The 11201-nt window shown below is 46.1% G+C and overlaps 1 protein-coding gene across 1 annotated transcript in view; it reads left to right on the forward strand.

Annotated features, from left to right (window-relative positions):
* Nucleotides 1–11201, forward strand: part of ERICH3 (glutamate rich 3) — a 124949-nt gene that overhangs the window by 61184 nt on the left and 52564 nt on the right. The window contains exons 7-8 of the mRNA XM_027874004.1: nucleotides 4186–4383; nucleotides 9187–9367. Of these exons, the coding sequence (XP_027729805.1) occupies nucleotides 4186–4383; nucleotides 9187–9367 (379 nt within the window). The remainder of the gene's footprint in view (nucleotides 1–4185; nucleotides 4384–9186; nucleotides 9368–11201) is intronic.

The following is an 11201-nucleotide window of genomic DNA, read 5'->3' on the forward strand; positions in this document are numbered from 1 at the left end:
CTCCAGAAGCCCTGAGTTCAAATCTGGCCTCAGACACTGTCTGTATCACCCTGGGCAAGTCACTTAACCTCTGTTTCCCTTAATCCGCTGGAGTAGGAGATAGCAAACCACTCCAGTGTTCTTACCAAGGAAAACCCAAATGGGGTCACAAATAGTTGGACACGATTGAACAACAAACAGGTTAGAGATAATGAGGACCTGTATTAAGGTCTTTGTGATGTGAAGGGACAAAAGAGGATGGATGTAAAGGATTCGGAGTCAAGCCAACAAGCATTTATTAGGCACTAACTCTATACCTGGCATTGTGCTAAGAAGCAAGAAAAAAGTTAGTTCTTGCCCCCAAAGAGCTTACATTGTAATGGAGGTGAGTAATCCATAAAAAGGAGCTGATAAGGGTGTGGGGATGTGGGGATGGGGGATGGAATCTGGCCTCCCATGGAATAGAGGGGAGGAGAGCCAGTAAAGAGTTATGACAGGCCTGTGTTTCCCTCCTGGATGACTGGAAGAACAATGGGGCCCCTGACACACCTGGGGGAACTAGGAGGAGAGATAGGTTTGGGGGAAAGGTAATGAGCTTTCTTTTGGATAAATGTTTGAGATGCTTCTATAAAATCCAGGAGGAGATGCCCAGCAGGCAGTTGAGGTGCAAGGACCAGCTCAGAGGAAAGACGAGGGCTGGAGAAGGAGATTTGAGAATCATCTGCACAGAGATGATAGTTGATAACTGACCCCATGGGAACTGATGAGAAAAAGACAGAGAGACAGAGAGAGAGGAGAGAAAAAGACAGAGAGAGACACACAGAGAGACAGAGAGAGACAGAGAGAAAAGTGAAGTCCAAATAGGGAGAGAGGCATTCGAAAGACTAAACCAAAAATAAAAAAGAATCTCTCAATCAAGAGATTTCTGCTGTTTCCAAATGTTAAATTTTTAACCACTGGAGGCATTGATCTCCACCGTTCTGATCTCATTTAACTCAGCTCATTTGAGTATGGAGCATCACTTCCATCTTGGCAATTTGCCCATTCCCTGCCTGGCAGAAGTGCCGGGGGTGTGCTGAGCCCTTCTCTGGTCTTCAGAGTGCACAGGCCTCTTTCTCTCTGTCTCTCTCTCTCTCTGACTCTGTCTCTGACTCTCTATCTGTCTCTTCCTCTGCATCTCTCTCTGTCTCTCTCTGTCTCTGTCTCTCTCTGTCTCTGACTCTGTCTCTCTCTGTCTCTGACTCTGTCTCTCTCTGTCTCTGTGTCTCTGTCTCTCTTTTGTCTCTCTCTATCTCTCTCTCTCTGTCTCTCTCTCTGACTGTCTCTGTCACTCTCTGTCTCTCTCTGTCTCTGTCTCTCTGTCTGTGTCTGTGTCTCTGTCTCTCTCTTGTCTCTCTGTCTCTGTCTCTGTGTCTCTGTCTGTCTCTCTCTGTATCTCTGTCTCTGTCTCTCTCTGTCTCTCTGTCTCTCTCTCTTTCTCTCTCCTCTTTCTCTGTTGACTTGGTGGGACATGTAGATGTGTGGATTCATTCAGAACAGGGTCAGCTGTGAGCCCCCACACAACCCAGCTTAGGCACTGTCTCCTTTTTGTATTGGCTATGCTCGGGGTTCCCTAGACATGTCACCTCAGTGGAATGAGTTGACTCTCCATAGAAACAGAAGAACGTATTGGGATAATGTCTTGTAGTTGTTTTTACTCTTAGAGCTGACAAGTTAAACATTACATAATTATTAGCATACCATGCGTATTAAAATCTGGGGAGACCCGGCGGGTGCATTGATCTGGACCCAAGAGATCAAGATGTGGCCAGTCTGTGTCTGTTCATTCCCCGTGTGCATGTGGCAGCTTGAAAACAGCAGAGATGTGTAAACAAGAAGATGTGTTTGACTTAGATATCCAGCAGGACCAGCCTTTAGTAAACTCTAGAGGAATTCTGGACCTGGGGTTCATGGCTGGGGGGGTGGTGGTTGCACTTGGGCCCTGGATGGGTTCAGGAGAAGACAGAACCATTCCCCCTTCCCCAGCCAGATGATGGTGGTTGATCTCATTCCCTACTGTCCTGGCTCTGACAGGACCCTCTGACCTCTGGTAGCTGCAGGCAGCCCTCACAGAGCAGGAGGAGCAGACTCATGTCCAGCCTAGCAAGGCACAAGCTGCCTCCACCATGACCGCTGGTGTCCCTCTCCTTGACCTGGAGTTGAGCAGTATTTGCTGCAATTTCCTGTGACCACCCGCTCTCTAGTTCTACAGACAAAAGTCCCCTTTACTGGGCTCAGCATCGGGGAGGGACAACTCCAGAGTAAGGGAGATTCACAAAAGCAAGGAAATGAAAAGCCTGAAATAGATGCACTTCGCATGCCATCTTGTTTCCCATCGATGTATGAAATTGCTTGGGGCTTGACGTCTAAGAAAGGTCAACAGTGAAGAAGGCTAAGGATTTTCCTATTGGCCGAGCACGCAGTGAATCACCCCCAGCCCTTTGATCTTGTCACCTCTGAAGTTACGGTTTAGGTATGGATCACATATTTTCGTAGATGTGATAACAATGTTTTGATAATTTTAAGAGGAGGTCAGAGAACCATGAAGTAAAGTTTTCCAAACAGGAAAGAATAACGAGCTCCTTGGTTAGTGACGGTGTTCTGTTGTGAAGGACGGATGCACGATGATGACAGCCTTTGGGTGGGCTAAGTTACAAATAAGTGCTTGTTACCTTGGATTGGAGGGATTGGATGGGTTTGGGTCCCTTCAAGGAGATGCGCACTGTTGGAGATTCAGTTACATCTAGGGGCTGCTAAATCCAAACAAATGACCACAGCTGACAGGAGGAATTTTGTTAGGATCTTAATTAATGTCAGACTATTGCTCTTCTCTCTTTATGGGCAGAAGCCAGGCAGCCAAGTGTCCAGATGAGCTGATGTACAGTGATATGGAAGCATTGGTCATTGGCTTGCATTGTCCCAGTCAGTCCCCCAGCAAGCATTTATTAAGCACTTACTGTATGGGGCACTGTTCATAATAATTTCCATTTATATAGTAACTTGATGTTTAATAGATGGCCAGGCTTGGAGTCAGGAAGACTGGGGTTGAAATCCTGCCTCAGACACTCATGAGCTCAGTGAGCCTGGCCAGCTGGTGGGGCAGTGAAGAGCACCAGGCCTAGAATCTAGAAGACCTGGGTTTAAATCTGGCATCAGACAGTCTCTCTCAGGTTGCCTTTCCATATTCAAAATAAATACAAGGTAAATTCTAAAGGGAATAAAGGTGCCGACAGCTGAGGGGATCAGGCAAGGCTCCATGTGGTGGGGGGGGAATCATTCAAACTGAACTTTGAAGGAAAGTAGGGATTCTTAGGGCAGGAATTGTGGGTATTAGGCACAGCTTATGCAAAATCATGGAGATAAGAGATAGAATGTTAGGGCTGAGAAGTAGCAAGAAGCTATTTTGGCTGGGCTTAAGGGTGTGGGGAAGGGTTTTGTTTGTATAATGAGGCTGGTAAGATAGGCTGGAACCAGGTTATGGAGGGCTTGGAATGCCAAAACCAGGAGTTTGACCCTTAAGGGAACAGGCCCCCATGAGCTCTAGTACAGTAGTGATCAATACTTCCTTCTGGATTGGCTAGCGGAGGTAGGCATCTGCACTTGGGGAGTGGCTGAACAGTGAAATGTGGACACAGGTGGGTTAAGCATTGGCCGCAGGGCCATGTATATGAGTTGGGAATCAGAAATCTTAATTTTCACCCCTATTAAATGCACTCAGTTGGACTGCTCCCCATCTCTGTGTCCCAAGAAGAAGTTCTGGATTGCCGAGTTGCCAAGAAAGTATGGACCCCGGATTTTCTCCTGTGCTTTCATTTATATTGACAAGGAGAGATGACGGGGTTCAGGAATTCTAATGCATGATGGCTACAATGGGAGCACACAGAATCCCAGTGACCTGTGTTCTGGGCCTGGGAGGTACAGGTGTGTGAGCACTGTTTGCTCATTTGACATTGGACACATCTGAGATTCAGAGAGATGGACTTCTTCAAGGTCACGTAGAAAGTAAGGGTCAATGATGGTGCCTAAAACTTTGGCCCAGGACTCCAGACCAGAATATCAGAATGATTTCTAAATATTGAACATGCTGATTTGTGTGAGCTGGTTCAATCCGGGTGGCTTTTTTCTCCTTTATGAAGTGACTTCTAATGTCAGGATATGTGATTCCAGGGTGAAAGGTACAGGAACCCTTCAGAGCACTCCCACGGAGTGGCTCCATATCATCTGCCCATCATTAATGAGTATTTGGTGCCCGTGCCTCCACCACCGTCCCCAAGAAATGAAAAGATGATCCACAGAAGTCGCATCCAGGCATGGAGAAGACGAGTTCGACCAACCACAGCCCCAGACATCCCGGAGCCTCACAGGGTAATTACTGAACCAGTTTGTTTGCAGCTTTCCAGGGTGTAGAGCTATATTTTTCAAGGGCACAGGGAGAAAATTGGGGTAATGATATGCACAGTGACCAGTGCAAAGGCATGGAATAAATTTTCTAAATGTAAGTGCTGACTCCAGTGCAACGGAAATGCAGGCTGTGGGCGGTCCACTTGCATCGCCAATTCAGTGTGTTCAGGAAGAGAATTGTGATCAAAATCATCACAAAGGTAACTCAGTAACCCAGCCCCGCTTCCAAATTAACCACTCGTTTGATTGACTCGTACTTTAGTAAGGCGTCAGAAGTTTCTGCTGCCTTTGAGTCAAACATGGAAGTTTGTTTTTAATGAGGCAAAGCCAAGTATGACCCTTATCATGAAGAGTCTCTTCTTCTGTTCTCAGTAGGCATTAATTACATTTTGTTAGACTTAGTCCATTAAAATACTGCGGCGGGAATGAATTTAAGATCCAGGTAAACTTCTAATAGGCACAGTCTGTAGGAAGCAAAATGACCTTCTCTCTCAATTTAATTGTATGTTAAATTCAAAAAGAGTGAGAATAAGAGCTATAACTTTACTTACTAAAATAAACAGAAATTGCTGCTGAGATTCCACTGAAAGAAAACGAGAGAAGAAAATCCCAGTGTTTTCGTAGTGTTTCAGTTGATTAGACATAATGCCTTAAGCACAGAGTTGAGTAATGGCTTCCTCCTTTTTCTTCCCATCTTTTTCCTGCTTCTTCTCTTCTCCCTCCTTCTCTTTTTTCTTTCTTTTTTCTCTCCTCTTCCTCATCCTCTCATCCTTTTCTTTCCCTTTCTCTTCCTCCTCATCCTTCTTTTCCTCCCCTTCACTTCCTCATCCTCATCCTCCATATTTTCTCTTTTCCTCCTCCTCCTCTTCTTTTTTCTTCCCCTTCTCTTCTTCCTCATCCTTCTTTTCCTCCTCTTCCTCCTCATCCTTCTTTTCCTCCCCTTTCCTCCTCTTTTTTCTTCTATTCTCTTCTTCCTCCTTTGCCTTCTTTTCCCTTTCCTCCTTCTCTTCCTTTTTCTCCTTCCTCACTCTGTCTCCTCACCTCCTCTACAACTACAACCAACTGTTATTTGGTGCTTTGGAGTTTTCAAGACATTTTATGTATGTTATTTGACTTGATCATTACAACAACCCTATAAGGTATGTGAAAAAGATATTATTATTCTTATTTTACAGAAAAGGAAATGGGGTCAGTGTTATTAAGGAACTTCCCTATGTCAGAGGTGAAATTTAAACCCAACGGTTTCTGACTTCAAGTCCAATAATCTCTTTGCTTTACCCTGTGCTGTGACATATAGAATATCTTTAGGAACTTTGGATTAGGTGGCCCAGATATGGCACACATGTAAGAACTGAACTTTAAAGCATCGCTAAGTATGTTGAGCTAGAGAAAGCTTCTTCTGTGGAGCCTTTGTGTTTCTCCTCAGCAGCTGGTTATAGCCCAAGGCTCAGGACCCTTCCGTCCAAGATCTGGGGCCGCTCAGACCGGGTCTGATTTCAGGAGTGACCCTAAAAGGTTCGGTTTTAAATTTGTCTTGTTTCGTTATTATCATCCTGTTGGTAGAGCTGTCATGCCAATTGGCATCTCATTTACTGCAAGTGAATGAGGGAGCCAACCAGACTTTGACTGTGTTTTGGTCATTGTTCCTGCCTGAAGCAAGTGTTACAGACATTCCCCGGGATTTTGTGCCTCTCTGTGGCATGGTGGAAAGAATATCACATGGGGCCAGAGGACTGTGGAGGTGGCTTTTTGTCCCAGCTCTGCTGCAGCGATCTAAGCGGTCTGAGTGTGTGTGTCGTTTTCACTTTAGTTTCCCCCTCAGAGAATGAGAGGGAGGCCCGACAGGTTCTCTAGGGTTCCTTCCAACTCCAAAATCCCGCGATGGTGCATTTTCTCAATTGTCCAGTGTCTGGCTCTGCAGTCAGAAGGAGGAGGTGGCTCTTTTCAAGGACTTACAGGGCTGCCAGATGGGACTGTTCATGCTACTTGGGTCCAAAAGGTAGAGAATTATTTTCCTAAAAAAGGGATGGACAAGTCATGGTCTATGCGAGGTCAATTTCCCCACGTTGTCTCGACTCGCAGCTCCCTGCTTCCTCCCACTCGTACTGCTGAGTTACCTTCATTTGCGATCCCATCCAATTCATGCTGTGTGTATCTTGTTTGCACGTGGTCTCCCTCCTTGCACTGTGAGCTTCTTGAGGGCAAGAACCATGTTTTTGCCTTGCACTTAGCCCACTGCCCAACACACAGTCAATGGAGTTTATTGAGTATCAGTTTTAATAGGAGATGAAATGTTGCATCAGAAAAAATGGTGGACTTGGTGCTAGAGGACTCACTACCTCTTTGACCATGGGCCAGACTTACTTAATCTCCCTGTCCTCAGTTTCCTCATCTGTAAATGAACAGCTTACACTGGCGGTCTCTAGATGCCAATGTTCTTCTAGCAGTTTTAGACTAGACTTTCATTAGGCCAATGCAATGCTGATTGTTTGCATGGGTGCCCCTGCCTGGCCCCCCCCCCGTCTTCCTACGCTCGCACACAAAAACACCCAACAAAGGTGATGGACGGCCAGAACACTGGATGAGGCCTTTGCCAGCAGTAGAGATGCTTGTTTTCAGGAGTTCTCTGTGTTTGAGGAGAGGCATAATCTGTCCTGTCTCGTAATTTACTCTGATGACATGTGCTGGTGCTGTTGATCAGTCCTCTGTTCAGGCTCTGTGTGAGTCTCCAGTCAGGCCAGTTTCATTACGTTTTAGGCTCTGGACTGTATTCCTGGTGACAGTTTTCAGCCCTCGTGTGTGCTGAGTTTCAGGTCCTGTTGATTTTTCCTTGACTTTGTCTTAGAGAGGTGCAGAGTTCTAAAGAAAGAATCCTCAGAGATGGAAAGCTGGGATTGGGGTTGGAAGATTTTCCATTGGAGACCCTGTGGATTCTTCCCCTTTTCAAAGGTTGCTGAAGTTTTGTGGGATCTCTGGAGGCAACGCCCCCATGGCATCAGCGACGCACAAGGGCCGCGTCCCAAAAAACATTCAGTGTGTTTGCAGCCTGGGGTGTGCTGGAAGCCAATTCTGCCCATTGTTTTTTTTTTTTTTCTTCAATTTGTTAAAATAAAGCGGGTTAGTCCTTACTGCTCTGCGCAGCTGTGTCTGCGTATTTAGGAGCTGGCATGTTTTACTGCCTCTCTTCATCCCCGTCCCTTCTCTCCCCCACTGACACACACACACACCCCTGTGACTCTTCACAGGGTCAGGATTCAAACACACACTTTTAATATGAATGAATGAACCAATGAAAACTGAAGTAGGCGGGACCACGCTTAGGAAAGTGTCTTTGGGCCCCTCGTCTGAGTCTGCTGAGCCCCGGATGGAGGATCAGATGAGATAATGTTTGTAAAAGCCCTTAGACCAGTGCCTGGCAGATGGAAGGTGCTTAATGAGCGCTTATTCCCTTGTCCCCTCTCTCATGGCTGCTGGTCCCTGGGCACACCACTGTGAAATTCTTTGTGGATGGATGAAGTAATTCTCCTCTGACACTGAAGTGCTGTGGCGGGCCTGTGATCTCATCAGTTTAGAAGTCTCCTAAAACAATGCAGATCCCATGCTACCCATGGCCGCCCATCCTGGGGGACGTTGGCGGTCCCCATCTTCCCATGAGTTCATCACAGGTGGTCCACCCAGAGAGCCGGGGCCTCCATTTTGTCTTGAAATCAATCACATGAATATTTCTGAAGCGTCTACTGGAGGCCAGGCCCTGTGGGTGCAGATGTCATCAGTGGAAGGATCCCTCACCAGGAGCTCCTGTTCTAACAGAGGGGAGAGGTCAGTGCCTGGAGAGGTCTAGGCAGGATAAAGGTAGAGAATGACCGTGAATTGTGCAGCGTTTTTTCTTCAGTCCCCACCTTGCCCAGCTCTCCCTGATGTGCCATTTTCACACACCAGCAAATGAGCTTCTTGAAGGCAGAAACTACCCTCCTTGTATCTTGTACATCTGTGCCCCACAGTTAACGTAGAGTCAGTCAGTGCTTAATAAATGCGCGTTTCCTTCCCTCCTTGTGGTATGGCGCTACCAGGGGAGCATGGGGATGGGCTGTCCATCATACTGACCTCTTGTCATGTGACCCCCGTAGCTTCTCACAGTCCTATTCGGAGATGTTTCCTCTTTGCTTATGTGTCGTATTTGGCAGCCTGTTCACACCCACCAATGCCTCCGGGATTGGCCCCTGAGTGATGCCCCTCTGCCATGACCCGCTTTATCATTCTCACAATCTTTTGAAGTTGGCATCTCACAATTTACAGTTCACAGAGTGTTACCTGTATATGATATCCCATTTCCCACCTCAGTGCCTTCACACAGATGGGCCCCCATGCCTGAAATGAGAATGGTCTCTCTTCTCATCTCCATCCTTTACAACCCTTGGGTCAAGTCAAGGCTCTGGATCAGATGCCTCCTTCCCAAGGCCTCTCCTGACTTCCCCAGATCATAGAGTCACTGCATTTGAAAGTTGGAAAGGGTGTCAGTGGACAGCTGGCCCACCACTATACTGGAGGAGCCCATTACAGTATGCCCCACAAGGGGTCATTGATTGATGTGGCTGTTCAAAGGAGTTCATCTTGCTTAAAAAGACAGAGATCGCTTTTCTAAAAAAGTGGGTTTTGCTTCATTTTATTGTGTATTAAAGAGTAACTTTTCTTGGCTCTGCCACCAAGGACGTTGGGCTATTGCTATCTTGTTGGTTAATTAACGGGCACTTTCTTGATTCGTTCCAGGATTCCAGAAGATATCACAAATCTCCTTGGCACAGTAATGCCTTCATCACCATGATCTACTGGGGGAAGAGGGTACACCTGAATCATGATGACATAAATTACAAAGACGAGATCAAGATTTATCAGCAGCACTGCGGCGGGGAAAACCTTTGCGTCTTCCAAGGCAAACTCCTTGAAAAAGGTATCAGTCCCACCAGGGAGAGTTCTCATGCAGGGGCTGGAGGTGAGGGTATGGACAAAAATTACCAGCCCTGCTCTGAGAGCATATCCTGGGATTTATAGACTACCTGCCCTAACGCAAATAGAGATTTACTGCTTCTTAGCGGGTAGAATTAAGGTGGCAATGGCTCTCGTGGATTGTGCGAGAAAGGAGGTGGCATGATTTAAGCAGGCACCAGATGAATTCGAGGAGATTATCCAAAGGTTGCAGGACCAAGCTGTCCTAGAAGGCCATGCTTCCTGGTGGGGCTGCCATTGTGAATTATGTCATCACTTATTCAGAGAGAAATCTACCAGAGGATGGTTTGCTCTGCACAGATTCTGCCTTGACCTCAAATCACAAATCCTATGGATGTCACTGTGAAGCATGGCCCTCGTGTGGTGGGCAAGTCTAGGATCTGGGATGAGTTTTCTTGTTTGTATATGTCCATCGTTACTTGGTCATAGAATTAGCTCCAGACCATTTGCTCGTTGATACGGTTTTTCATGTATCAAATCTCAGTATCTGACTTTTGATATTCAGCTGTACATTAGAGTTTTTAACATGTTATTATAGGGAGATTGGCCTTGGAGACAAAAAGATATGGGTTCAAACCCCACCTGGTTCAGAATAGCTATGTGACCATGGGCAAGTACTTTAACCTTTCTGAGCCTTGGGCAACTCTTGAAGACTTATCTGTTAAGTCATAGATGGGTTGCAGTCTTTATTGGCAGAGGGAGTTCTCACACTGGAAGTTTCCCAGAGCTGATGAAACCGCAGATCTCTCACATATCCAGCCATGTGGAACAAGAGTGAAATGGAAAGTTGTAACTGTGCTTTTATTTCTCTTAGACATTAGAGTTTTAATAGCTTATGTGGGAAAATATGTCTAGAAATAAATGTCATCTTTAAGGACTTGTTTCCAGATATTCATTCAAATAGAAACTTTTCTTCTGATCTGACATTCTTCATGTAATGGTGGGGCAGGAAAGAAGTGGGGAAAATTGTTGCTTTCAGCCATCCTGGCTTTTCCTTGACAAAAAATAGAAGGAGAAAATTCACAGTGAAATGGATTGAGTGTGCAACTTTGGGTTAAATGTGAGAAGAAAGTGGCGAATTTAGAAATGATGTCACAAAAAAGCTCCTATCGATTGTTGCTCAAAAGACAAATGGGCTACAACATGAAGTCGGGGGCTCCTTCTCCCTCGAGGTCCCCCGGGAAAAGCTGGATGCCCAGCTGTCAGCTGGCCTATAGTGGGAAGTCATCATGAGGAAGGAGCAGGGCTCAGTGGAGGCCCTTGTGATTCTGAGATCAATACAGTGGCAGAGGAGAAAGGACAGGGGCTGGGTAGTCAAGGAACCTCCTGGTTCTGTCACTCACTCTTACCTACGTGACCATGGGGCACTCACTCAATCTCTTTAGGCCTCAATATTTCCATCTGCTGGATGGGTGGGTTGGGCCAGATGACTTCTCAGTACCTTCTAGCTCCGAAACCAGGGTCCTGTGATCTAAACACTGGGTTCAGTGACTTCCTCCCCCATAAAATGAGAGATCTGGAGTTGGGTACCTGATCTAACCTCCTCATTTTATAGATGAGGAAAACTGAGGCCCAAGGTGCTTAACTGACTTGTCTGTTTAAATAGAAGTAACGTAACTAGAACTACCACCTATACTCTTTGTATGTTGTGTGTGTGTGTGACTGTTAATAAGCCAAAATTTTGGTGTCTACAAAGCACTTTTTTTTTTTTTGTGAGGCAATTGGGTTTAAGTGACTTGCCCAGAGTCACACAGCTAGGAAGTGTTATGTGTCTGAGG

The sequence above is a fragment of the Vombatus ursinus genome, unplaced genomic scaffold (assembly GCF_900497805.2).
Source record: "Vombatus ursinus unplaced genomic scaffold, bare-nosed wombat genome assembly UNPS02014804.1, whole genome shotgun sequence".
NCBI lineage: Eukaryota > Metazoa > Chordata > Mammalia > Diprotodontia > Vombatidae > Vombatus > Vombatus ursinus.